At 43.3% G+C, this 26,679-nt stretch overlaps 1 protein-coding gene across 2 annotated transcripts in view; it reads left to right on the forward strand.

Annotated features, from left to right (window-relative positions):
* GINM1 (glycosylated integral membrane protein 1) overlaps positions 1 to 26,679 on the forward strand; it is a 112,613-nt gene that overhangs the window by 32,934 nt on the left and 53,000 nt on the right. For both annotated transcript variants that reach the window (XM_073627447.1, XM_073627446.1), the window contains exon 4: positions 13,502 to 13,653. In XM_073627447.1, coding sequence (XP_073483548.1) covers positions 13,502 to 13,653 — 152 coding nt within the window. The remainder of the gene's footprint in view (positions 1 to 13,501; positions 13,654 to 26,679) is intronic.

A 26,679-nucleotide genomic window follows, 5' to 3' on the forward strand; every position in this document is an offset into this window, starting at 1 on the left:
TCTGTGAAGGCCAAGCTCCCCATCAACATCCTGAAACTGGCTCTGCAATGCTGGACTCCCCTAATGCAAGTACAACCAGCCAGGGTGCAGTCAGACAATGCCATGGCTGTGTCCTACGTCAACTATCAAGGGGGCACCAGGGGTAACGCAGCCTTTAAGAAAGTAAGCTTCCTAAACTAATAGACAGAATCTCACTGTTTAGCGATCCCTGCAGGCCACATCCCAGGAGTGGACAACTGTAAAGTGGACTACCTCAGCTGCCACAGCCTGGATCAAGGGGAATGGGCCCATCACCCAGACATCTTCAATCTATTATGTCAAAAATGGGGGAACTCTGGATGTAGACATACTACCCCCCTGATTCAACAACAAACTACCTCTTTGTGGCCAGGACCAAGTATCATCCTGGTATACAGACAACTTCTGGCCTCTCCCAAACAGGCTATATCTGCTGTCTCAGGACCCTCTATTCCATCCTGCTTCTGTTTCTAGCTACAACAGCATGGCTGTTGAAGCTCAGGTCCTAAGAGATAAAGGGGGCTCTCTGAGTCTGTTAATCCTACTTTGCTGAAAGCAAGAAAAGCCACTTCCAGAAACCTCTATTATCTACCTGGAAACCCCCCCCCCCCCTTTTTTATTTTTTATTCTTTATTTTAAACTTTTTAGCAAAATACGGAATGCGGATACCATTAAAAAAGCAAATTAACATGTCTGGAAAACCCTCTACAAATAGTACTAAAAGAAAAAGAAAAGCTGTGGCTTCACAGAAAAAGCAGGTGCCCCTGTTCCACCTTCAGGGTTTGCATTATATGTGTGTATGTGTGCTATAATTCTGGGCCTCCAGAGTACGGGGGGAAAAAATGGGGAGGGGGGAAGCAGTAGAGTGAGAAAAGTTCAAGCAGGCGCTCGACCCTAGAAGTCCCATACAATGGCCCTTGAGGCAGAAGCGGCCTCCCAGGAGGCAAGGATACCTTCCACTCATCCACTATCTTTCCTCAATTTTTTGTGTAACCAAACACATATCGGGGGAGCAATAGGTTGCTTCCAGAAAAGCGGGGATGCGGGTCTTGGCAGCATTAAGTAACTGAATCGTAAGTGAGCTTTCCTTTCAATCTTCTTCCCTTTTTTTTTTTTTTTTAATATTTTGAAAAAGTAGAGTACAAACATACACACGAAAGTGAGTCCAGAGCACTGGCGGGACATAGTAAAATATATGGCTTGGTATACGTAACCGAACAGGGAAGGACTGAAAAATATCCAAATACCACATTATCATCCATACAACAAGCAATAGGACCATCTGTCCTAGAGAATAGAACATCTATACCATGTTTTCCTGTACTCTATGCTCTCACGGGATATACATTGTGAGAGAAAAACGATGCATACAAAGGGGGAGATAAGTAAAAGGGGGAAAAAAAAGAGGAAAAAGAGGAAATGTGGAGGAAAAACAATAAGGCACATTAAGAAAAAAAAAAAGGCTAGACTGCCGATCTCTAAAGGTTAGTCTGGAAATAGGTGGTCCATGGGCTTCAAGCCCATTCAAATCGTTGTGAAGTGCCATTAAATTTGCTGGCGAGGTGCTCGTTGAGCATAATCAGAGACACTTTGCGCAGGAACATAGAAATTGAAACGAAGGGTCGTTTCCAAGAGCAAGCTATAGTGAGCTTAGCAGTCAATAACTTAAAGAAAATCATTCTTTGTGTTGAACAGGGGAGCTTCTCTAATGGTTCATTTAGTAAGGCAACACGGGGAAGTTGAGGTACCGGGGCCCCCAAGAACGCTCCTAATTAAGGCAAAGATGTTGTTCCAGAAGCCCCGCAGTTTAGGAAATTCCCACTAAGTATGATACATGGTGCAATTAGAGTGACCGCCTCAAAAGCACAATGGCGAGGAATTCTTAAAGAGCCTTAAGAGACAAGAAGGGGCCATATACATCTAGTTATAACTTTCACATTCACTTCCACCAAGGAAATTTTTGAAACACTCTCTTTTATGCTGAGTGGAAATAGGTGTGCCAATGGTCCGAATCCTTCTCCCAAGCCAAGTCCCAGGCCCACATGTAAGACAGTTTGTCAGCGGTTTCCAGCAATAGCCTGTAAATGACCGAAATCCCACCTCTCTGACCCACATTGTGGGTGCTTCATTTTTCCTAAGAAGTTACCCTGGGATCCACAAGAACCCCTGGTCCCAAATAGGAAATGGGAAATTTGGAAGAATTCGAAGATCTTCAAGGTAGGCATTTTCAGTTTGGATCGACCATTGTAGCAAGGTAAAGGGTTCCCTAGGGGTCAAGAAGTTACCGATCCTATAGGTACCTTTTATTGAGCCACCATCGGAAGGCCTCCGAATCCAAGCCCAGAGAAAAAGTGGATTATTAAAAAGGTGGGACAATGGGTAGAAGGGCGATTTATAAGGTTATGATTTCTCCTCACCCTGTCCCACATAGCCCAGCAATGAGACAGCATAGGAGCCAAAACGGGAGACTGGCGCTTCATGGGTTGCCATTTAATAAAGAACTAAGGACACTGCCACTCTCTCCATAGCTATCCATTTGGGATTTTCATTGCGAGAGTCATCCACTGAAAATTTGGCCAGCTGGGCTGCCTAATAGCACTTTGCTAAATGCGGGAGACCAAGTTCACCCTCCGTCGTGTGAGCGAAAGGAACCTGTTTCGGATGGTGAACGAGACCAAGCACAGTACTCTGAATATGGAGAGCAGTGGTGTCCGCTGGGCCTCCTGGGCATAAGGAGAGCCCTGGTGGCTGAAGACTGTAGTGAGTCGGTATCATCTGGTGCGGCAACTAGCTTCTCAGCTATGCGTCCATCTTGTTGGAGCCCAAGCATGCCTGACCTTTTATAATGTTTGGATGACATAGGAGTTAAGTGAAGCAGATAGACTGCCAGATCGTCCCCCATTTGAACATTAGTGAGTTTGAATATGAGGTCACAAACCTTTTCCCAGAAGGGCTTCAGAGCCATACAACTCTAGAACATATGGAGGTATATGCCCTCATGCTGGGAACAGTGCCAGCACAAAGGGACCCTGTACCAGCGCTTCTTGGATAGAGCTGGAAAGAGATGCGGTGTCCCCAAAATGCAAAATGCATGTCTTATGCTTTTCGGGAAAACTGATGGCCAAGTCATACTCCCATTTCGCAATGTTGGGTGGGTCTATATGGCCCGGCGGGCGAGAAAGTAGCTCATCAGGTAAGAATAGATCATGTTGAATTGGGGAGGATGAAGTGCATACATTTTCAAACTCGAGGTAAACGCGTTCCAAAATGGAAAAGGCAGGTCCGTCATTAGTTAGTTCTGACAAAGATTTACAGCCTGTAGGAGTAAGAAATACCGCAAGGCGAAACTGATTGAACCCATCAGAAATATTGTTAAATTACCTCTCCTGCAAAGTGCCCTTTTTTGGTGCTGTCAGACATGTCTCTCTAAGCTGTCAGCTCTCACTTGTAAGGAGTTGTTCCTTATCCTTCACAATGACAAGGTAGTCTTGAGCCCAAGACCTTTTTCCTTCTAAGATAATATCCATCTTCCACCTCAATGAGCACATGATCCTACTATCCTTATGCCTTGCTCCAAAGTATCAGAAGGAAATCTCTTGATGACCTGGATGTAGTTGGAGCCATTAGAGTCTACCTTAAAGCAACACTTTTGATCAGGAAGGCCGATTCCCTATTTGTTTTGTTCTCAGGACCTCGAAAGGGACCCCCCCCCCCCCCCCTGCTTCTAAATCCACCATTGCTCGATAGACAAGTAATCTCATCACTAAATATTGCACTCCTAAGGACAAATCTCCTGTGCCTTTTACGTGCCCACTTCACCTGATTAATGAATGTACTCAGGGCTTTCTGGCACTAGGCCTCTGTAGCCAAGGCCGCCACCTTGTCCTCTGTTCATACTTTTACAAAGTTCTACCAGGTTGACTGCAGCGGTACTCTAAAGTTGGGTCTTTTAACCCTTGTTGCGCCTTTTGGCACAGTTGTATGCCTTTGTTGTTGCCCATTGTTATCAGTGATTTGCATGTGGATGTCCCAAAGCCTGTGTCCTGTGCGGTATGAGTAGGATAAGTGGAATGTGAACTTGCCTGTAAATTCCATATTTGGAGTACAGTACAGGACACCCTCCCTTCAATTCCTTGGTTACTTTCATTGCTTGCTACAAAACCGAGGGCTCACGCAGTGGGGTAGGGTTAAAGAAACAGATGCCCAGGGTGCATATCTATGAAAGCTTTTCCAGTGTCCAAGAACTTGCTGGCACGAGCCTATAACCCTGTTGCTATGAATAATTTGCCCGTGTCCTGTACTTTACACCAATATTTGAAATTTGCAGGTAAATTAACCATTTCCTCGGCCACGCTATAGCCAAAAGACAGCTGTAGCGCGATCGTCCAGTTCTGGAAGAGCATCCTTGGCTGTCCTCCCAGAACCATGCCACCTGGAGCACGCTCAGTGATTGCTGTGTCCTTTGGACACAGGTGATCATAAATCAGTAAAGGGCCAATCACAGCGGCTCTTTAGCATGTGATCAGCTGTGTCCAGACACAGCTGATCACATGTAAACAAACTTGCTGGTTATCCTGCATACCTTTGCTCATGTGCTGTCACAGAACAAGGTAAGGAAAACTGGCAATTCTGACAGTGATTATCAGTGCATCCCTATAAGTGCTACCTCATAAACGCACGTCAGTGAAGGAGAAAAACTACCTATTTGCAAAATGTTTTAACCGAAACAAAGATGGCGTTCTTCCTTTTTTTTTTTTTTTTTTTTTTTTATTTAAATTTTTTGTTTGAGCAAAAAAACAAAAAAAAATGTGGTAATTAAATACCACCAAAAGAAAGCTCTACCTGTTTAAAAAAATTGATAAACATTTTCATATGGGTACAGTGTTGCATGAGTGCACAAATTTCATTCAAAGTGTGACAGCGCCAAAAGCTGGAAATTTGCCTGGGCAGTAAGGGAGCGAAAGTGCCCAGTTTTTGAGTGGTTAAAATTGCTTTTTTTCCCACCCCTTTTGTTAGAAGCAGGATCTGGTCCATTTCCTCAGGAATAGAGCTTGCAACATTCTGTTTCTTTCCCCCAGTGAGTAGAAAGTTTTAGAAGAAAAATGTCGTGTTCATACTGGTAACAGCCCTGTTTAAGTCAGTTTGGATGTTTTAGAGAAAGACCGAGTGTATTTAAAAGGGGAAAAAACTTATGGAGATTTTTCTGAAGGAACTTCTTTGTTTACTTGAACATAAAGATACTTGCATGCCTTTTGTGTATCACGTTCTACACATAAACATGTCGTGGGCAGTTCTTATCTAAAGGTTGAGCCACTATTTTTGTACCCGTTAAGAATATTGAGTTTATACTTGCCTGTATACCCTTCAGACTTTAATAAAAACTTACACTGTTAAAAAAAAAAAAAAATTTGTTTGGGACTGTGCTATGGTAAAGTATCTACAGTAAAACCTTGGATTGCGAGCATAATTAATTCCGGAAACATGCTTGTAATCCAAAGCACTTGTATATCAAAGCAAATTTTCCCATAAGATATTATGTAAATTCAGCTGATTCGTTCCACAACCATTTATTCATAGGTCCTTCAGTTTATAGTCCATATAAAAAGATTATAGCAATGTGATAGGTTGTGTAACCATAAAATGTCCATTTACAAATGGCAGCCTCCACAAGGGGATTGGAAGCAAAATCCAACAGGAGCTACAGTTTATAAAAGAGAAGAGAGGTGCCTCTAAGTGTAACAATATGGTTACATTTATGGTTACATTTATTGAGGTACAACATTTAGAGCCCATTCACACAGGGGCAACACGACTTCCAGCACGACTTTGGGAGGCAACTTGGACACGACTTGAGTATGAATCACAGCACGACTTGGGGCAACTTACAACACAACTTGAAGTCGCCTCCAGGACAGGGAACTTTACAAGTGGCCAATCAGAGCTTATCAGCTGTGTGTGAGAAGGAGGGGGCCGGCTGTTTAGTGGAGGAAATTACTTTGTTTCCTTTCTGCTTCCTGTAAAGTTGCCTCAGTATGAACAGTGATCAGACTTGGAGGCAACTTCCATTGAAATCAATGGGTACAAGTTGCCTTCAAATCGGATTGAAGTAGTACAGGAACCTTTTCTGAAGTCGGAGCGACTGCAGTAGTGTGCATTAAGACAGATCCATTCACTTACATTGATTTATTCATGTAGCGCGACTTGAGGCGACTAGGGGCGACTTGAAGTCGGATCCAAAGTTGCCCCTGTGTGAATGGGCTCTTAGCAACTCACATGATTTGAAGATTAAAACTGCCACATCTAAGTATGCAGGCATATGGGGTAAAGCTGTCCACGTAGACCGTCTCTCACCGCTGTCAATCTTCGCTCGTGACCGGGAAGACTACCCTGTAGTAGAGCGATCTGTAAGCAAGGATTGAAACGCTTGTGGAGTGCAGCCTGGAAGCGATGACATCGATGGCGGTGAGGAGGATGATCTGTGTGGACAGCTTAAGGCCCCTTTCACACTGGGGCGGTAGGGGGCGTCGGCGGTAAAACAGCGCTATTTTTAGCGCTGTTTTACCGCGGTATTCGGCCGCTAGTGGTGCGGTTTTAACCCCCCGCTGGCGGCCGAAAAAGGGTTAAAACCCCTCGTATAGCGTGGCTATAGCCGCGGTATTTCTGCGGTATAGCCGCGCTGTCCCATTGATTTCAATGGGCAGAAGCGGTTTAGGAGCGGTGAATACACCGCTCCTTCACCGCTCCAAAGATGCGGCTCGCAGGAGATTTTTTTCTTCTCCTGCCAGCGCACCGCTTCAGTGTGAAAGCCCTCGGGCTTTCACACTGAACAAACAGCGGAGGCTGTTTAGGGGCGGTTTGCAGGCGCTATTTTTAGCGCAATAACGCCTGCAAACCGCCCCAGTGTGAAAGGGGCCTTACCCCAGATACCTGCATACTTAGATGTGCCTGTTTTAATCATCAACCATGTGAGTTGCTGAATGTTGTACCTTCGTTAAATGTAACCATATTGCTACACTTAGAGGCACCTCTGTTCTGTTTTATACCCAGTTGTTTATACTCTACTCTTCTATCAAGACAGCGCTTGTTTAAGTCAGAATTTATTTAAACATTTTGCTTGTCTTGCTAAACACTCTCAAACCAAGGTTTAACTGTATATCCTTTTGATATATCCATTTTCATACTGTCCTCTGCACACCAGTTGAAACATAAAATCGGGCTAATGCATGTGGTGTCCAGTTGCTAAAATAGGAAACGGCTTATACAGTATGTATATTTACATGCATTTTACGTACATGCATGTTTTGCTATTAGAATTATCACTGTCTACTTTACTTTACTTTTATTACAATGTCACTAGCTAAATTGCTGTTTATTAGGCCTAAAGAACCTTGTGGTGGTTTTTTTTTTTTTTTTTTTGTCCCCCTTTTTCTTATCTTTTTGCGGCATGTATCTCCTATTGCAGATTTTTCCTCAATCTCTGCTTGTTTAATCCCCTATGAGCCGAACAGGAAGTGAGGGTAAATTTTTTTTTTTTTTTTTTTTTAATGGAAACCCAACAACTTTAAAAAAAAAAATGACTAAACATACACTGGTTCTAAAGTGCTGCTCTCTCTTTTTGAATTCACAGGATACACTGAGAGCAGTGGGAGCCATTGCTTCTGCCAGTCGAATCCTGTGAGGTGGGAGCATGGGGGGGGGGGGGTGGTGGTGTGTGTGGCCAAGCTGAGCCATGCTGCATGTGGATGCACACAGTCTGGCTGAGGAGCACGCCTGCTCATGGTGCCATCTCAGTACACGGCTTGCTAAGGGGCACTCGTTAAGAGGAGCTGAGAGTGCCAGTGGGGTACTCCAGAACAGGAGATAAGCCTCCACTATCTGCAATACCATTGCACAGAGCAGGTAAGTATAACTGTTTGTTTATAAATGTTAGCGTTACAGTAACTTTAAATCTGATTGTTGATGGGTGGATGACATCTCTTTACAGTGGATTGGCCTCAGAACTGCATTGACATGTTTTACACTTTAATAAAAACCTTGATTTAAAAAAAGTGGTTCTAAAGACAGAAGGTTTTTCTCTTTCGTTCATTGACGGACACAGCTCCATTAATCTTGACCGTAGGGTTATTACTCCACCTTCAGGAGAGGACTAGGCAGAACATGTATTACATGTGAAAAGCAACAGAACTGTACAGCTCCGCCCAGGGTGTGGTCCCTCTGGTAATAACCCCTCAGCCTGCTTCCTGCAGCTCAGTTTTTTTCTGCCTAGTGAAGAAGGACCTAGGCTCCCTGTTGGGACCATCGGTCCTGGGGATTTGTTTCTGGATTTTTGCCTTTTGCGCAAGATTTTAAGATCGTGTGATCTTCTATCAACAGCCAGCTGGGTGACAGGCTGGATATTCTAGATCCTTGTAGTCTCCCCAGCCTGGTCATCAAGCGTGTGCAGGCCCTAGCTACGCGCTGGGTCGGCCACGACATGCCCCTCAGGCTCCAGGGGCGGCCGGTGAGCACAATGCTCCGGGGCACATATATGACCAGACTACGGATGTCTTTGTCACAGTGTGCCGTGGCCCGCAGCCACCCCAAACTGCTCAGTGTGGGTCTGTGATTGGATGCCTCCAGCTTGTCCGGATGGTAAGTACAACTCTTCCTGTCTTGGCAGGACAGAGCAGCTGGGCATTCCCTGGGAGGTCGATTAGGGGGTCCCGGGGTCCCTCTTCTCCCTTTATTCTCTCATTGTCCCCGCGCCCCCCCGTGGGGGATGCTGCATGACTGGGCTGTAGTGCGCTGTGTGTACCTGAGCCAGGGGTCCCACAGGGGGCTCTGATCCTTGATTGGGGGCTGCGCTGACTGTCTGTGTCTCTGTGCTGTCATCTGTCTCTCTAGATGTCTGTGGGCTCTGCATGTGCTGCTGCCATAGCGCTGACCGCCGCAATTATCTGTACATTTTCTGTGTACAGCAGTGATCGTCTGCCATTTTCTGTTAGCCTCTGTGAGAAGCTTGGCGGCGGCCATTTTCTCTGAGTTTGGTGGCCCTATTCACTGTTTTTTCTTCCTGTACAGGGCACCCGGCGGCCATTTTCTTGTAGCCTCGGCGCGGTTTTTCCCCACAGCGCTGGTTCCTGTGCCACAGAACAGCACGGTTTTTGTTCCTGGACACTTGTGAGCTGACACAGGATACAGCCATCAGCAGCAGCATGACGCAGCACTCGGTCAGGGTGGTGAGTTCTGCGGTGGGGGCCCCTCAGTCTGTAGCAGCTAGGAGGGTGGAAGAAGCACCTTGTCCTAAGTCCCCAAGGGTGGCAGACAGGGTGGGTCAGCATGACGTCAGCAGCAGGCGTTTCTTCCCCAGACCTCCCTGCAATTGCAACCGGCTCGCCTGCAAGTAGTGCAGTGCCTTTGGAAGCTTTGTCGAGGTCATTGAAACGTTTGTTGCTAGGGTGGAGGCGGCGTGCGGGCACAAGAGGGGAAAGAAACCGCCCCTGCCCCCCCGTCCTCCGGGGAGAGCTCTGATTTAGACTCGGGCCCCGCAGTGACTGGCGGCCCCTGTTCTGATGTGTCAGAGGATGCTGACCAGGACTGATCGGACAGTGAGAATGATTCTGGGTCCACGCAGGAAAAAGCGCTAGCTGGAGCACTTATCACCGCTGTGCGTGATACCCTGAAAATACAGGATGCGGCAGGATCCTCTGCCCTTTTGGGTCCCGTAAGCCAGCCCGTATCTGACTTACTTTGATAAGTTCATATACAAGGAATGGGGAAGCCCGCAACGGACCTTTTCGGTCCCAAAAAGAATGGCGGTGCGTTAGCCCTTTGAGGAGAGCCTGCTTAAAGAATAGTCGGCTCCCCCGGTCGTGGACCCCCCAGTATCCAGGTTAAACAAAGTAACCACGATCCCGGTAGAAGGGACTCCCTGCATTTTAAGGACCCCACCGTCAGGAGGACCGAGGCAGTGGCAAGAGTGCTACCGCATGAAGGTTGGCCCCCGCCCAACACACGGGTGGGGGGTCGCCTTCGGGAGTTTGCAGTTCGGTGGACCTCTCGGCTGTCTGACCGATGGGTCTGCGAACTGATTTCATCGGGCTACAAGATAGAGTTCCTCTCTTGGCCACCAAACAGATTTTTTCCCTCCAGCATACCCTTACTCCTGGCTCGCCGGGAGGCCCTGTTTGGGGCAGTAAGGGACCTGCTCAGCTGCGGGGTGATAGTGCATGTTCCAGAAACTGAAAGGTTTCAGGGGTTCTATTCCAATCTGTTTGTAGTCCCCAAAAAGGAAGGGGTACGTCCAATCCTGGACCTGAAAGCCATCAATTGCTTTGTGAAAGTACAGAGGTTCAGAATGGAATCAGTTTGCTCCGTAGTCGCTGCACTCCATCAGGGGGACTGCCTGGCATCTCTGGATATCCAGGATGCATACCTGCACATACCCATATGCCTCAGGCATCAGAGGTTTCTGCAATTTGCAGTAGGGGAAGTCCACTACCAGTTTGTGGCTCTCCCCTTTTGGTCTGGCTTCAGCATCCTGATTCTTTACCAAAGTATTGGCTCCAATTTTGGCGTTGTTGCGACAACATGGAATCGCAATTGTGGGTTACCTAGACGATCTCCTTCTGAAAGCAGCTTCTGCCTCAGAATTAAGAGAGGATGTGGCGATCACCATGCACACTCTACAAGAGTTTGGGTGGGTGTTCAACCTCAGGAAGTCGGTACTAGTGCCGACTCAACGTCTGGAGTACCTAGGCTTATTGCTGGACTCCGTAGAAGTGAGTGTTTTTCCCTTCGGACAAACTGCAGACTCTCAGGAAGCTGTTGAGGAACCACAGGTGGTCTTCGCTGCATTTCTGCATGCGAGTTCTGGGCCTTATGGTTCCACACCAGAGTCCTGCAGAAGGAGATATTGTCCAAATGGGACAAATCTCCGTTATCCCTGAATTGGCAGATTCGGGTGAGCCAGTTAGTCAGGGACTCTCTTCTCTGGTGGCTGAGATCTCCGGCCCTTCGGTCCGGGAAATCATTCCACCTCTTCATTGGATGGTGATCACAACACACGCCAGCCTGACCGGCTGAGGTGGAGTATTGGGAGTATAATCGACCCAGGGCCTCTGGTCGAGGGAGGAATCCCAGTTACCGATCAATGTGCTCGAGCTTCGAGCAATCAGGCTATGCCTCTCCACATGGTTGATGAGACTACAAGGACGTCCGATCAGAATTCAGTCAGACAACTCCACGGTGGTGGCATATGTCAACCATCAAGGAGGAACAAGAAGCTCGGCTGCAGCACGGGAGGTCGCTCACATCCTTCGGTGGGCAGATCGACGCATACTGGCCCTGTCGGCCATATACATCCCGGGAGTAGAAAACTGGCAGGTGGACTATCTAAGCCATCAGATGCTGGACCCAGGAGAATGGGCTCTGCATCCGAAGGTGTTCAGGCTTCTTTGCCTACGGTGGGGCACACCAGATGTGGTCCTTCTGGCCTCTCGGCTCAATCAAAAGGTGAGGAGGTTCGTGTCCAGGACAAGAGATCCTTGGGCAGACACGTCAGACACATTGGTATCTCCATGGGAGCAGTACCAGCTGATTTACGCCTTCCCTCCGCTCAAACTGTTACCCCGTCTGCTCCACAGAGTGGAGGCCGAGGGGATTCCAGTAATACTGATTGCCCCAGGTGTCCTTGGTACGCCAACCTGGTACGCCTGGTGGCAGATGCTCCTTGGCGGTTGCAGATGCGGGAGGACCTCCTATCGCAAGGTCCGATACTCCATCTTGCTTTACCGTCGCTGGTTTTAACGGCATGGCTGTTGAAAGCCAGGTGCTAAGGAACCGAGGTCTGTCGGACTCGGTAATTTCCACTATGCTGAGGGCACGAAAATCTTCTTCTCGGAAGATATACTATCGTACGTGGAAGGCTTATATCTCCATGTGTGAGGAGATGGGGTGGCGCCCACGCACCTATTCCGTGGCCAGGATCCTGCTGTTCTTACAGCAAGGAGTGGACCAAAAGTTAGCCTTGAGCACCGTCAAGGGACAGATATCAGCCTTGGCTGTTTTTTTTCCAACGACCCTTGGCGTCTCACTCATTGGTGAGCACTTTTGTGCAAGGGGTTCGGCATGTAGTCCCTCCGGCATGTCCACCCCTACCTCCGTGGGATCTGAACCTGGTGCTCAGTGCTTCAGAAACTGCCGTTTGAAAACATCAGGGAAATTCCTTTTGTTGACTCTTTCTGAGAAAGTGGTCTTTTTAGTGGCTATTACATCTGCCAGGAGGGTTTCTGAGCTGGCAGACTGGTCTTGCAAGTCGCCCTATCTGGTTATCCACAGGGGTAAGATGGTGTTGCGTCCGCAACCTTCCTTTCTGTCGAAGGTGGTTTTGGCCTTCCACCTCAATGAAGACATTGTGTTACCATCTCTGTGTCCTAAGCCGACACATCCTAAGGAGGTGGCCCTCCATTCCCTGGACGTGGTCCGGGCTCTAAGGGTATATCTGTCTGCCAGGGCTCCCTTCCGGAAGTCGGATTCTCTGTTCGTTTCGGTGGCTGGTCCGAAAAAAGGGCTGGCGTTCTCGTCGACTACCATTTCCAGGTGGATCAGACAGATCGTGGTCAAGGCTTACGCCTTGAATGGGCAGGTGCCCCCCTTTCCTGTCACAGCCCATTCCACTAGGGCAATTGGGACCTCTTGGGCTTTCCGACATCAAGCGTCAGTCTTCCAGGTGTGTAAGGCAATGACTTGGTCATCCGTTCACACTTTTACAAAGTTTTACAAAGTTGATGTAAACGCATCTTCGGATGCCTGCTTTGGTTGCAAAGTTTTGCAGGCGGCCATGTAATTGTTGCAATTTACACCATTTCCTTTTGTTAGAGAAAGTTACGCTTTAAATGTCAATGCATTCTGATGCATATGTTGACCACAAGTTCTGCTGCGGTTGGTTCAGGTGGTGACTCCTCCGTTGGGGAGCACCTCTGGTTGTGGGTGAAGTTATGTTTGCTGTTCCCACCCCTCGTTATGACACACTGCTTGGGGACGTCCCTACGGTCAAGATTATTGGAGCTGTGTCCGTCAATGAACGAAAGAGAAAATAGGATTTTTGTACTCACCGTAAAAACCTTTTCTCTGAAGTTCATTGACGGACACAGCACCCACCCCTCCTATTAGTTTACGTTATACTGCTTGTTGACGTACTGAGCTGCAGGAAGCAGGCTGAAGGGTTATTGCCAGAGGGACCGTCCCCTGGGAGGAGTTGTACAGTTCTGTTGTTTTTCACATGTTCTGCCTAGTCCTCTCCTGAAGATGGTGTAATAACCCTACGGTCAAGATTAATGGAGCTGTGTCCGTCAATGAACTTCTGAGAAAAGGATTTTACGGTGAGTACAAAATCCTATTTTTGCATTCGATGCATGTACTGAAATATGTAATGCAGACTGCATACACTGCATATAAAACTAACTTTGTTTTATTTATAGCAGTCCAATAATTTTTGTTACAGTGGATTATGGATTGCCCTATGAGCCGTTGAACGTGGTACATGAGGCTTTGGTCAGCATGCGATTACTCGTTTTGCATTGGCCTATGAACTCCAGTACTGGAGAAACTAAGATAATTGTTCAGCAAGAAATGGTTGAAATTGATGGAAATCAGGTTAGTAAAAAAGAATGTTTTGTACTGTTGGTGTGACATAATTGCCATATCTCCATTTTATGTGTGTACAGTGCCTTGAAAAATTATTCATACCCCTTGAAATTTTCCACATCTCATGTGGAAAGTGGAAACCAAAAATGTAAATGTATTTTATTGGGATTTTATGTAATAGACCAACACAAAGTGTAGTAATTGTGAAGTGAAAGGAAAATGATAAATGGTTTTCAATTTTTTTTTTTTTTTTTTCTTTTACAAATATCTAAAAAGTGTGGCATGCATTTGTATTCACTTTATTCTGATACCCTGATAACTAAAATCTAGTGGAACCAATTGCCTTCAGAAGTCGCCTAATTAGTAAATGGTCCACCTGTGTGTAATTTAATCACTGTTCCGTGAAGCCCTCAGAGGTTTTTTAGAGAACCTTAGTGAACAAACAGCATCATGAAGGCCAAGGAACACACCAGACAAGTCAGGGATAAAGTTGTGGAGATGTTTAACCACTTCCCACCCGGCCTAAAACAGAATGACAGCTGGGAAGTGGTTCTGTTATCCTGACTGGGCGTCATATGACGTCCAGCAGGATAACATGCCGGTGCAGGGCGCCGAACGAGACGTTTCAGTCTGACGCACCGCATCTCCGATCGTGATAAGAAGCCTCTGGCAGCTCACCAATCACAGCTGATCACTGCGTGAACCAGGAAGTGCCAGTAAACGGCATTCCTCAGTTTGCGCTGACAGGGAGAGCCGATTATCAGCACAGACCCCATCAAATGTACCAATAAGCTGCCAATCGGTGCCCAGTCAGTGCCCCATCATAACCCCCTGTCAGTGCCCATCACAGTGCAAATCAGTGCCCAGCATTAACACCTGTCAGCACCTGCCCATCAGTGCCATCTATTAGTGTCCATCAGTGCCGCCTGTCAGTGTCCATCAGTGCCACCTATCGGTGCCCATCAGTGCTGCATATCAGTGCCGCCTATCAGTGCCCATCAATTCTACATATCAGTGCCACCTTTTAGTGCCAACTCATCAGTGCCCATCGGTGCTGCCTCATCATTGCCCGTCAGTGAAGGAGAAAACAAAATTTTATAACAGAAACAAAGAAAAAACTTTTTTTTTTTTTCAAAGATGTCGGTCTTTTTTTAGTTTGTTTAGCAAAAAAATAAAAACCGCAGAGGTGATTAAATACCGCCAAAAGAAAGCTCTATTTGTGGGAACAAAATGATAAAAATTTAGTTTGGGTACAGTGTTGTATGATCGCGCAATTGTCATTCAAAATGCGACAGCACTGAAAGCTCAAAATTGTCCTGGGCAAGAAGGGGCGAAAGTGCCTGGTATTGAAGTGGTTAAAGCAGTGTTAGGTTAGAAAAAAAAAATCCCAAGCTTTGAACATCTCGCGGAGCACTATTCAATCCATCATCCGAAAATGGAAAGAGTATGGCAAACCTACCAAAACATGGCCGTCCACCCAAACCGACAGGCCAGGCAAGTGGAGCATTAATCGGAGAAGCAGCCAAGAGGCCCATAGTAACTCTGGAGGAGCTGCAGAGATCCACCACTCAGGTAGGAGAATCTGTCCACAGGACAACTATTAGTTGTGCACTCCAAAATCTGGTCTTTATGGAAGAGTGGCAAGAAGAAAGCCAATGTCGAAAGAAAGCCATAAGAAGTTCCCTTTGCAGTTTGCGAGAAACCATGTGGGGGACACAGCAAATATTTGGAAGAAGGTGCTCTGGTCAGATGGGACCAAAATTGAACATTTTGGCCTAAAAGCAAAATGGTACGTGTAGTGTAAAACTAACACTGCACATCACCCTGAACACACCATCCCCACCGTAAAACATTGTGGTGGCAGCATCATGTTGTGGGGATGCTTTTCTTCAGCAGGGATAGGGAAGCTGGTCAGAGTTGATGGGAAGATGGATGGAGCCAAATGCAGGGAAATCTTGTTGAGCCTCGTACACACGATCGGATTTTCCGACAGGAAATGTGTGATGACAGGCTGTTGGCAGAAAATCCGACCGTTTGTATGCTCCATCGGACAATTGTCGGATTTTCCGCGGACAAATGTTGGATAGCAGGTTTTAATTTTTTCCGCGGATAAATTTCTGTTGTCGGATTTTCCGAGCGTGGGTACACAAGTCCGTCAGACAAAAGTCCAAAGTACAAACATGCATACTCCGAAGCAAGGACAAGCCAGAAGCGGACGGTCTTGTAAACTAGCATTCGTGATGGAGAATTAACAATTGTGACTTGGCAAATTATGAAATCTCGAAATGCAGCGCACAATTCTCTTCTTCTTTATTTAATGGGATAATAATGAAGCTGCTTTGCTGGTGATACTGATGGAGTTATCGCAAACAAATTTTCAAAGGCTTTTTTTTTTTTTTTTTTTTTTTTCTAGTGATATCAAGAATATTATTATTATTATTATTATTATTATTATTATTATTATTATTATATATTTTTTTTGGGGGGGGGGGGGGGGCGGGCAAGTTACCACAACACAATTATCCCGTAGTTTTTAAGATCAAAGATACAACTATGTTGGTGTCCCTTGTCAATTTTACATTGTATTTTTTTAAATGTAACTGCTTGCTCCCAAACTGTTATTTGAAGTAAAACACATAGCCAAGTATTATTCTACACTATTTTTTTTTTATTGTGCATTAAAAAAAGAAAACAAATAAAATTAGACATGCTATCTGCCAATAGAACTTAACCAAAAAGTGCATTCTATGTATCCAAAAATATAGAAAATACCAAATCAAATCATTATTCAACCAAAAAAATAATGTCAAAGCAATAACTCCAAGGCCAATAATAAATAACACGTTATCTCCTCCGATTCCGCAACCTTTCTGTTTGATGAACGGCCGTTCAGAAACGAACTGGAAAGCACGAAATGAAAAGCACCAGTCAACACTCTAACACGAAATTAGCAGAAGGAGCCCAAAGGGTGGCGCTAAAGAGCTGAAAAACCATGTATTACGTCACTACGTTCGTGATTGTTGGCCAACAGTTGTGTGCCGTGTGTATGCAAGACAAGTTTGGGCCAACGCCCTTCGGACAAAATCCACGGTTTTGTTGGCCAACAATCAGATCGTGTGTACGAGGCTTAAGAGTCTGCAAAAGACTTGGGACTAAGGTGAAGGTTCACCTTCCAGCAGGACAACAACCCTAAACATACAGCCAGAGCTACAATGCAATGGTTTAGATCAAAGAATATTCATGTGTTAGAATGGCCCAGTCAAAGTCCAGACCTAAATCCAATGTAGAATCTGTGGCAAGGCTTGAAAATTGCTGTTCGCACGGGGGGAGATGGGCGGAGCCTAGCGGAGCAGACATGCATTGTTAGAGCTCCGCACCGCTGAGAAGAGAAGGACAAAGCGGAGCCTGCAGGCTCAAAAGGTATCCATTTGAACCTTTTTGCCCCAGGGAACAAACTGTGAAAGTTTGGGCAGGAAATATGGTACTGGGAGGAAACCGCGGCAGAAATAAAAATCACCTCACAAAGAGCTCACAGGCACTCACTGCAACTAAAGCAGCTCCAGTCACCTCACAAGATACAGCATCAGGGCGCTCTCACAGACAGAAAATGTCACAGCAAGACTCTCCATTTGAGTCAGATACAGAACAAATCCTCTCACAAACTTCTCCACAAGCCTCCTCAGCATCCCCAGTAATATTATTACAATTTGAAAAGATGCTTCATAAGGCTTTAAAACAAACCTCAGAACAAATAACAAAAAGCCTAACCAAAGAAATAAGAGAGCTGGGAAACCGCACCGCAGCCTTAGAAATAAAAATGGATGAAATTGAAATTACAACCCAAGTAAATATAACAGAATTGGAACAATTAAAAAAAGAGAATTTAATACTTCAAACTAAGCTCGAAGATTATGAAAATAGAGCCAGACGTTCAAACTTGCGCATAAGGGGAATACCTGAAACTGTGACAGACCTGCAATCTACTATTACTGCTCTATTACAAGAACTAAAGCCAGATATCCCTATTGAACGTTTAGAACTGGACAGAGTACACAGAGCCCTCACAGCCAAAAAGAAAGATGGACCCCCACGTGATATAATCACAAAATTTCATTATTACAGAACGAAAGAACAAATACTAATTGCTGCAAGAGAAAAAAAGGAACTTAATTTTCAAGGACACAATTATCAAATTTTTGCTGACCTATCCCAACTTACTATTACTAAAAGACGATCCATGAAACCCCAACTAATGGAACTGCAACGCCACAACACTATGTATCAATGGGGCTTCCCCTTTTCAGTCAGATTTAACTACCAAGGTACAATTTACAGAAGCAGATCAGCAGATGAACTACAACAAACCCTTTTAAAATTAAATCTGACAGAACCCACAAGCAGCAACTCTCCCACACACAGAAGAATGGCATCATCTTCACCTTCAGGCAGCACTCAGAAAATTTCAGAACAAAATGGGAATCATCATTCTCACAAAAGAGGCCGTTATGCCACATCATCCATGGACCGAGAAGATTCAATGGACTGACATCCTAATTCCTGATATCTCTTCATTTATTATACTAAGAGATGGTTCTCTATAAAAAAACCTGTATTTATAACTGAATGTAACTGAATTCTGATAGTCACACACTGTGTGGGATCATGTTACATTCCAGTTATATTTCTTATTACTTCTGATTCATATAGCCTTTAGAATATATAAGTGAAATAAGGAAATTCTTGTTCAGTTATATATTATCAGGTAATAACAATAGATTTATTACTTTTTAGGACAAATATATTCAATAATCCAGAAGTAATGGAAGCTTTTTCTTTCTTTTCTTAAAACAAATATATTATTACCTAACTAGTTCCTAGAATTATGTTTTTGTTTGTTCTAATCTTAAGCAATACAACCTCAATTTTATGAGTTAACATAAAAGGGTTAAAATCCCAAAATAATTCAAACTATCTTCATCAATACCAAAGTTATTAACAGTACCTTTCTAACTGAATTATCTAGCCTAGGGCAAGACTAACCATATACAACCACCCTGGAATAAATAATTTCAACAAACTATATTCTGCACTCCAATTAATGAAACATCATTTTGATGTCTTTTGACATAGCACTTCTCTCCTGTAAGCGGAAGATCCGTGTACCCCCATTAGCCCTCCTGATTCTCCCAACCATATTATGTGGGAGTGTGACGAAGGCACTTATTTCCCTGAGAGAGATATTTATTCTTTTTCACGGGTAAATTGTGATTACTTGCAAAAAATAATTTATACAATGTATCATCTAATCTCATATGTTTTTTGTTTACTCTTTACTCCAGAATTCACTGGTTTCTTTTCTATCTATTCATCTCTTCAGTCCACACAGGTTGATCTGCGCAGTCAGCTCTGCATAACAAAAAGTAAGTCAAAACTATTTGATCTGTTGCCATGGCACCACTGAATATACTTTCCCTGAATGTTCAGGGAATAAATGTCCCTCAAAAAAGGACCAAAGCCTTCCGTACTTTCCATAACAAGAAGGCTCACATAGTATGCCTCCAAGAAACAAACTTCACCAAAGATTCTACTCCAAAATATATTTCTCCTTTTTATCAACAAATTTACACGGCTTCTGCCTGTACCAAGCAAAGGGGAACTCTAATTGCATTTCACCGATCCACACCATTCACCTTATCATCAGAAATTAAAGACCCAGAAGGTAGATACCTGATACTCATGGGTTATATAATGGATACAGCAATCACGGTGATTTCCTACTACGCTCCTAACAAACAACCTACACCATTCCTCTCACATATATTACAAGTGATTAATACACACAAAATAGGAACAGTGATAATGTGTGGGGATTCGAACCAGGTCCTCCTCCCATTTCTAGATAAATCACCTTTTACACCATCCAAAATAACCTCTAGATTACCTTTTTCTCAACTTCTTTCCAAATACAATCTGGTAGATTTGTGGAGAGAAAGTAACCCAATGAAAAAGAAATTCACTTATTTCTCGCACCCTCATCAAACCTTCACCAGAATAGATCATATTTTTCTAACAATAGGAATGATACCAGAAATTATTGCATCAGATATAATTCCGATTCCGTGGTCTGACCATAATGCAGTATACACTACTATAGCCTCAGCCATACCAAAAGCGCATGACCCAACGTGGTACTTACCGGACATAATGCTCAAACACCCACTACATCAGATGGCCATTGAACAAGCTTTAAAGGAATACATATCAATTAATAATACAACAGACATCTCCCCAATAACACTGTGGGAAGCTCATAAGCCTGTCTTGCGTGGTACAATACAAAGACAAATGGCACTATTTAAACGGGAACGCAAAAATCTAGCAAAAAAACTAGAACTCAATTTTAATGCAGCCTACATATCATTTCAAGATAATCCATCTCAGAGTACAAAATCTCATCTGGAAAAATCTAGATTGGAATACGATCTATTTCTCACTGAGTCAGTTGATAAATCCCTCAAACGCTCCAAACACAATTTCTACATGAATACAAACAAACCAGGTACATATTTGGCTCGGGCATTAAATTCAACTAACAAATCTTTCAAACCAATATGTTTGAAATTATCAAAAAATGTTTACACTTGTAATCCAGTTAAAATAGTCCATAAATTTCACTCACATCTCGCAACTTTATACAAGACAAACAATGAATTTAATCCTACAGAGGCTGAATCCTTCTTCTCAAAAATAACCTTACCTGAGTTATCTCAGAATCAAAAAAGCAGTTTGGATGAGCCTATAACTATAGATGAAGTTGCTAACGCCATAAAAGACCTAAAACTTAACAAAAGACCAGGCCCAGACGGCTACTCGGCTTTATACTATAAAACATTCTCAGAAATACTCTCTCCCATTCTCACTGAAACTTTTAACAAACTTCTAGATGGACATTCTTTTCGGCAAGAAACACTAATGGCAATTGTTTGTATGATCCCAAAACCCCTTTCTGATGATACTTCCTGTGTGAATTATCGGCCTATCTCTCTGTTAAACCTTGATATTAAATTATTAGCAAAAATAATAGCAAAACGCCTCAATAGCATTATAGGAAAATTACTACATAGAGATAGGGCTGGGAAAAAAATCGATTTGAATCTTGAATCGAGTTGAGAGGTCATATCGATTCATATCTTCTTCAAATCGATTTTGTTCGTTTTTTTTTTTTTTTTTTAACAGCACCGCGCCGGGCCTGAGGAGCTGCGGGCACGATTTTTCAGGCGAGGCCGCGGCTTCGGCCTAGTCCGCGAGGCCCGACGCTGTGCATGGGTGGGTGGGTGTGTAGGCGGGGTAATGGGCGAGGCTGTTGGTGGAACACTGCTGTGTATTGGAGGGCTGTGATATCAGAAGGAGGAGGGGGTGGGGGGATCACAGGGACATTCCCGGGCTGCAGAGAGAGAGAAGGGAGGGTGAGTCAGAGCTGCCTGTATGGTGTATTTCATGAGATACTGATAGCCATGTGATCACTGCCAGAAAGAATAATACCTCAGAGGAGAGAAGTCACATCACATCCCATTCCATATATTCACCCTTCTTAAATTTCATTACACAGCACTGTGCTCAATATATGACAATACCCCCATATGACATCACACAGCAATGTGCTCATCACTGTATACTGACATGCTACATCACTGAATACTGACACACTACATCACTGAGTGATGTAGTGTGTCAGTATACGGTGATGTAGCGGCGTGTCAGTATACGGTGATGTAGCGGCGTGTCAGTATACGGTGATGTAGCGGCGTGTCAGTATACGGTGATGTAGCGGCGTGTCAGTATACGGTGATGTAGCGGCGTGTCAGTATACGGTGATGTAGCGGCGTGTCAGTATACGGTGATGTAGCGGCGTGTCAGTATACGGTGATGTAGCGGCGTGTCAGTATACGGTGATGTAGCGGCGTGTCAGTATACGGTGATGTAGCGACGTGTCAGTATACGGTGATGTAGTGTCACCTGTCACCACCGAGCTTGCCTCAACCTGCTGTTGTTGCTAGGTACATTTTCCTTGCAAAGAATGTTTAAAATGCACTTACATTTTTTTTGAAATTTTGTTTGTTGATGCACTTTAAGATAATAAAAAAAAAAAATCGGATTCGAATCGTGAATCAAGTTTTTTATAAAAAAATTGCAGATTTTTTTTGGGGGTTAAATCTCCCAGCCCTACATAGAGATCAAGTAGGCTTCATGCCAAATAGACAGGCAGGCGATAATATACGCAGGGCAGTGTTATTGGCACATATTGCTAAAAAACGGAAAATCCCTTTTATGTTTTCTATCTCTCGATATCAAGAGGGCATTTGACACAGTATCCTGGCAATATATGCAATATTCATTACAAAAATGGGGTTTTGGACCCCACTTTTTAACATGGATCAAAGCATTATATAATAAACCCAAAGCCTATATAAAATATGCTGGATACAAATCTGAAGCCTTTAATATCGAAAGAAGTACCCGACAGGGTTGCCCATTATCTCCCTTATTATTTGCCCTTATACTCGAACCCATGGCCCAATACATCAGAACAAACCAAACTATAACTGGCATTGAAGTAGGAGGTATTACACACAAATTATGTATATTTGCAGACGATATATTACTTTTTCTATCATCACCACAGGTCTCTGGTCCTAACTTAATACCAGCTCTTGATGGATTTGCAGCCCTATCCGGCCTTATGATTAATCCTAAGAAATGCCTAGTGCTTAATATTTCACTCACAAACATGGAATTGATCCCGGCTAGGGCTGCACTCCCATTCACATGGGCAGAAAAATCAATCCCATATCTTGGAATTCATTTAACAGCATCTCATTCTGACTTATTCTCAACCAGTTATCCTCCTGTATTAAGACAGATCACAAATCTAATAAAACAATGGTCGCAACTTCCTTTATCCTGGATAGGGAAGATTAATGCAATCAAAATGACTATTCTACCCAAATTGCTTTATCTATTCAGAGTCCTCCCTATTCCAATTCCTTCCTATTTTTTGAGAATCGTACAAAAAAGAGCAACTTCGTTTATAAGGGGCTCTTCTGAACCACGTATACCTATACACACACTACATCTTCCCAAAAATAAAGGAGGCCTGGGATACCCTAATTTTACTAACTACTACAGAGCAGCACATTTGGCCAGTCTGTCCAAATACCATGCAAAACAGGAAATCCCATTATGGGTATTTATAGAGGCTTCAGAAAATGACCCTCTATTAATATCAAATTTATTATGGCTTGATCCTAAAGACAGCTTTAAAATTCATAATCCCATAACTAAACACTTCTTATCTCTCTGGGATAAACTAAAAACCAAATATCAGTTACAATCTCCACACAATCCTCTCCTTTCTTTTATCAGAAATCCGGCCTTTTATCTGGCATGGATCTACCCAAATTCTTTTAAAGCTTGGACAACATCAGGCATTCAGACACTAAATGACTTCATAGCATCTAAATCATTCCTTTCATTCCCATCGCTTAGAGAAAAATATGATCTACCAAACTCTGAGATATTTAGATATCTCCAAATCAAAAATTTCTATACACCATTCCTAAAGGGGGATACACCATTATCCCAATTATCCATTTTTGAATCAATCTGTACAAAAGATCCATTTGCTAAAGGTACAATTTCATCACTTTATAATCAATTATATGGAGTAGCAAATCTTAATAGACCCTCTTAAGTTCAGAGGTGGGAGGAGGACCTGGGACGAACTTTAGAAGACACGGACTGGTCTAACATATGGCTCACATCTAAGTCATCTTCACCCAACATCTTAGCACTGGAGACAAATTATAAAGTCCTAACTCGCTGGTACCTTGTACCCGCTAGAGTGGCAAAATATTCACCTAATACCTCAGCTCTTTGTTTTCGAGGATGCCCAGAAATAGGCACATATTTACACATATGGTGGACGTGCCCAGTAATCCAAACCTTCTGGAAGGAAGTCTTCGTGATTGCATCTAAAATATTTTAAAAAATAATACAACCAGATCCATATTTAACTTTACTTAATCTAAAACCGGAATGGTTAACACTCTCTCAATTCAAACTTATGATCCAACTAATAACGGCTGCAAAACAAACAGTGGCCAAGGCATGGAAATCTCCTACGTTGGTACTAGCAGAAACAATTCACAGAATGAATAATACAATTTCCCATGCTAAGATGGTAGCCATCAATCAAATTCCAAAATTTGAAAAACTTTGGCATCCTTGGATAAAACAACAGTTCCTGTCAAACTTCAATGACTCTGTCCTGTTGCCATGGTAACAGATTAAATGACTTACAGAGACACCCATTCTAAGGCTTCAAAGAGAACTAAAAAGAATAATAAACTGACGAGCGGGACAACCTTGTGGACCATACCTCTACCTTTCCTTGTCAAAAGAAGTTTATTGAGTATACAATGTTATAAAGATACATAAAGTAAGTTTACAAGGATCTATAAAGTAAGCTCATTGTTTTACAGTAGGGTTTATATAGGTAAATATCATGAAATTTCAAATATTAAACATTGGGTTCAAGTAAACCTAAATTAAAGATATATATAATTTCCTTAGTTACTTTTGTAGGTATTTTAATGATTTATACCTACTATACATATTGTTTACAAGTAGAGTGTATATAGGTCAAATAAATTCTGATAATGAGCTTTAATCGTAAGGTGGGGAAACATACCTCTACCTTTCAACCCTTTTTCTTCTTTCTCTTTCCTTTTCTCCACCTTACGATTAAAGCTCATTAAAAATTTATTTGACCTATGTACACTCTACTTGTAAACAATATGTATAGTAGGTATAAATCATTTAAATACCTACAAAAGTAACTAAGGAAATGATATATATCTTTAATTTAGGTTTACGTGAACCCAATGTTTAATATTTGAAATTTAATGATATTTACCTATATAAACCCTACTGTAAAACAATGAGCTTACTTTATAGATCCTTGTAAACTTACTTTATGTATCTTTATAACATTGTATACTCAATAAACTTCTTTTGACAAGGAAAATTGCTGTTCGCAGACGCTCTTCATTGAATCCGACAGAGCTTGAGCTATTTTGCAAAGAAGAATTGGCAAAAATTTCATTCTGGATGTGCAAAGCTGGTAGAGACATCCCCAAAAAGACTTGCAGCTGTAATTGCAGTGAAAGGTGGTTCTACAAAGTATTGACTCAGGGAGGCTGAATACAAACACACGCCACATTTTTCAGAAATGTATTTGTAAAACATTTTGAAAACCATTTATCATTTTTCCTTCCACTTCACAATTATGTGCTACTTTGTGTTGGTCTAACCACATAAAATCCCAATAAAATACATTTACGTTTTTGATTGTAACATGACAAAATGTGGAAAATTTCAAGGGGGTATGAATACTTTTTCAAGGCCCTGTACATTTAAAATGCCAAAGTGATACTTCTCTTATCCCTTATCAGTATCCCCTTATACCTTATCACAGTTTATCAACTTTTAGATGTCTTTCTTTCATTCATAAAGGATACCCTCTTGTATTTTGTGTGAATTTAAAGTCTGGTATACACAGAGTGTTTGTTTTTTTTTTTTTCATTCAACCCAGTGGGTAGAACAAAAAAAAAACCTGTCAGCTTCGGTTGGAGCTGCTGCACTAACGATCTGATTTTAGTTCAGCGATCTTCCCGCTGAGGTGTTGTTTTCAGATAGGGGGGCGCCCCCTTCCCCGCCGCCAGAACACTCCGGTTGGCTGCTGCACGTCGGACAGAAACCAGCCAAACAGCCGGCCTCTGTTGGACCAGCTGGTACATGAGCCGAATGTCGGCTGATTTTTTTTTTTTTTTTTTGAAAAATGTTTATTGGGTTTTACAGCATACAGTAGTATACAACAGAGTATAAGACGGTTATTAATCAATTACAATCAAGATCTTCAGACAGCAAGAAATTCTTATAACGAGGGAGGGGGGGGTCAAATAATTCACATTTACCATCTTGTCAATATAATTGAGCAAAACATTGCTCGAGATAAGGAAACTTAACACCTTAGCACCTTCAGGAGTGGAGGCAGCGTCTGCATATACCTGGCTAGAGATGAGATACATTGGTCAGGGTATAATAGCTAACCTGACTGGTCTTACTGAAAAATAATAAAAGGGGAATGGTGGATGTTAAGGAGCAATATGGGCTTGTGGGCATCCTACGGCGGCTTGAAGGTAGAGGGGTCCGAGGTGGGAGGTATTTTTGAGGTTGCCAAGGGAATTGGTGAGATCTCTCCTTAGGTACCAATCCATGAACCTGAATGGGTGCATTATAGCTATCATTGCTTGTTGAGTGAATGTAGCTTCCATGTTTCTTCTCCATCTCTTAAAGCGTGAGATCGAAAATTAAGGGTGATGGTATCTAGTCTCTCTAGATAGAAGAGTGAGGCCAAGGCTTTTTTAAACGCTGATAAAGTAGGTGGTGTAGCTGAGATCCAATGAGACATAATAGTTCTGCGAGCAAGTAGGAGGCACAGATGAGCCCATTGTGGAATATTTTGTGGGACCATCGTTGATGAGGGGGGTGATGGAGGTATACTGAACAGGCAGAAGAGACAGTCCTTAGTCAACAGAGTTTTGTGAATTTCGTTGATGTAGGCTATCACATCATTCCAGTAAGTAGCGATCTTAGTGCAGTCCCAGAGACGGTGGAGCAAGGTGGGGCGAGGTAAGGCACACCAGGAACATTGCGTTTGAGTTGGGTCCGCTTTGTTGAAAAGAAATGGAAAATGGGCCCTGTGAATAATTTTGAATTGCGTCTCCCTTCATGTTTCGGATGTGGTAAGATTGCGAATAAGTCTGTAGCCCTCAAGGATCTTTTCTGGCAGGTTGTCGTCTCCCAGTATGTGAGACCATTTTTGAAAAGGTTTGAGACAATACTTCCGTGCTTGGTGTTGTATGAGACGGGAATATATATTGGAGATAGAATAGTTATTGCTTTTAAGAAGAG

Source organism: Aquarana catesbeiana, linkage group LG04, assembly GCF_042186555.1.
Source record: "Aquarana catesbeiana isolate 2022-GZ linkage group LG04, ASM4218655v1, whole genome shotgun sequence".
NCBI lineage: Eukaryota > Metazoa > Chordata > Amphibia > Anura > Ranidae > Aquarana > Aquarana catesbeiana.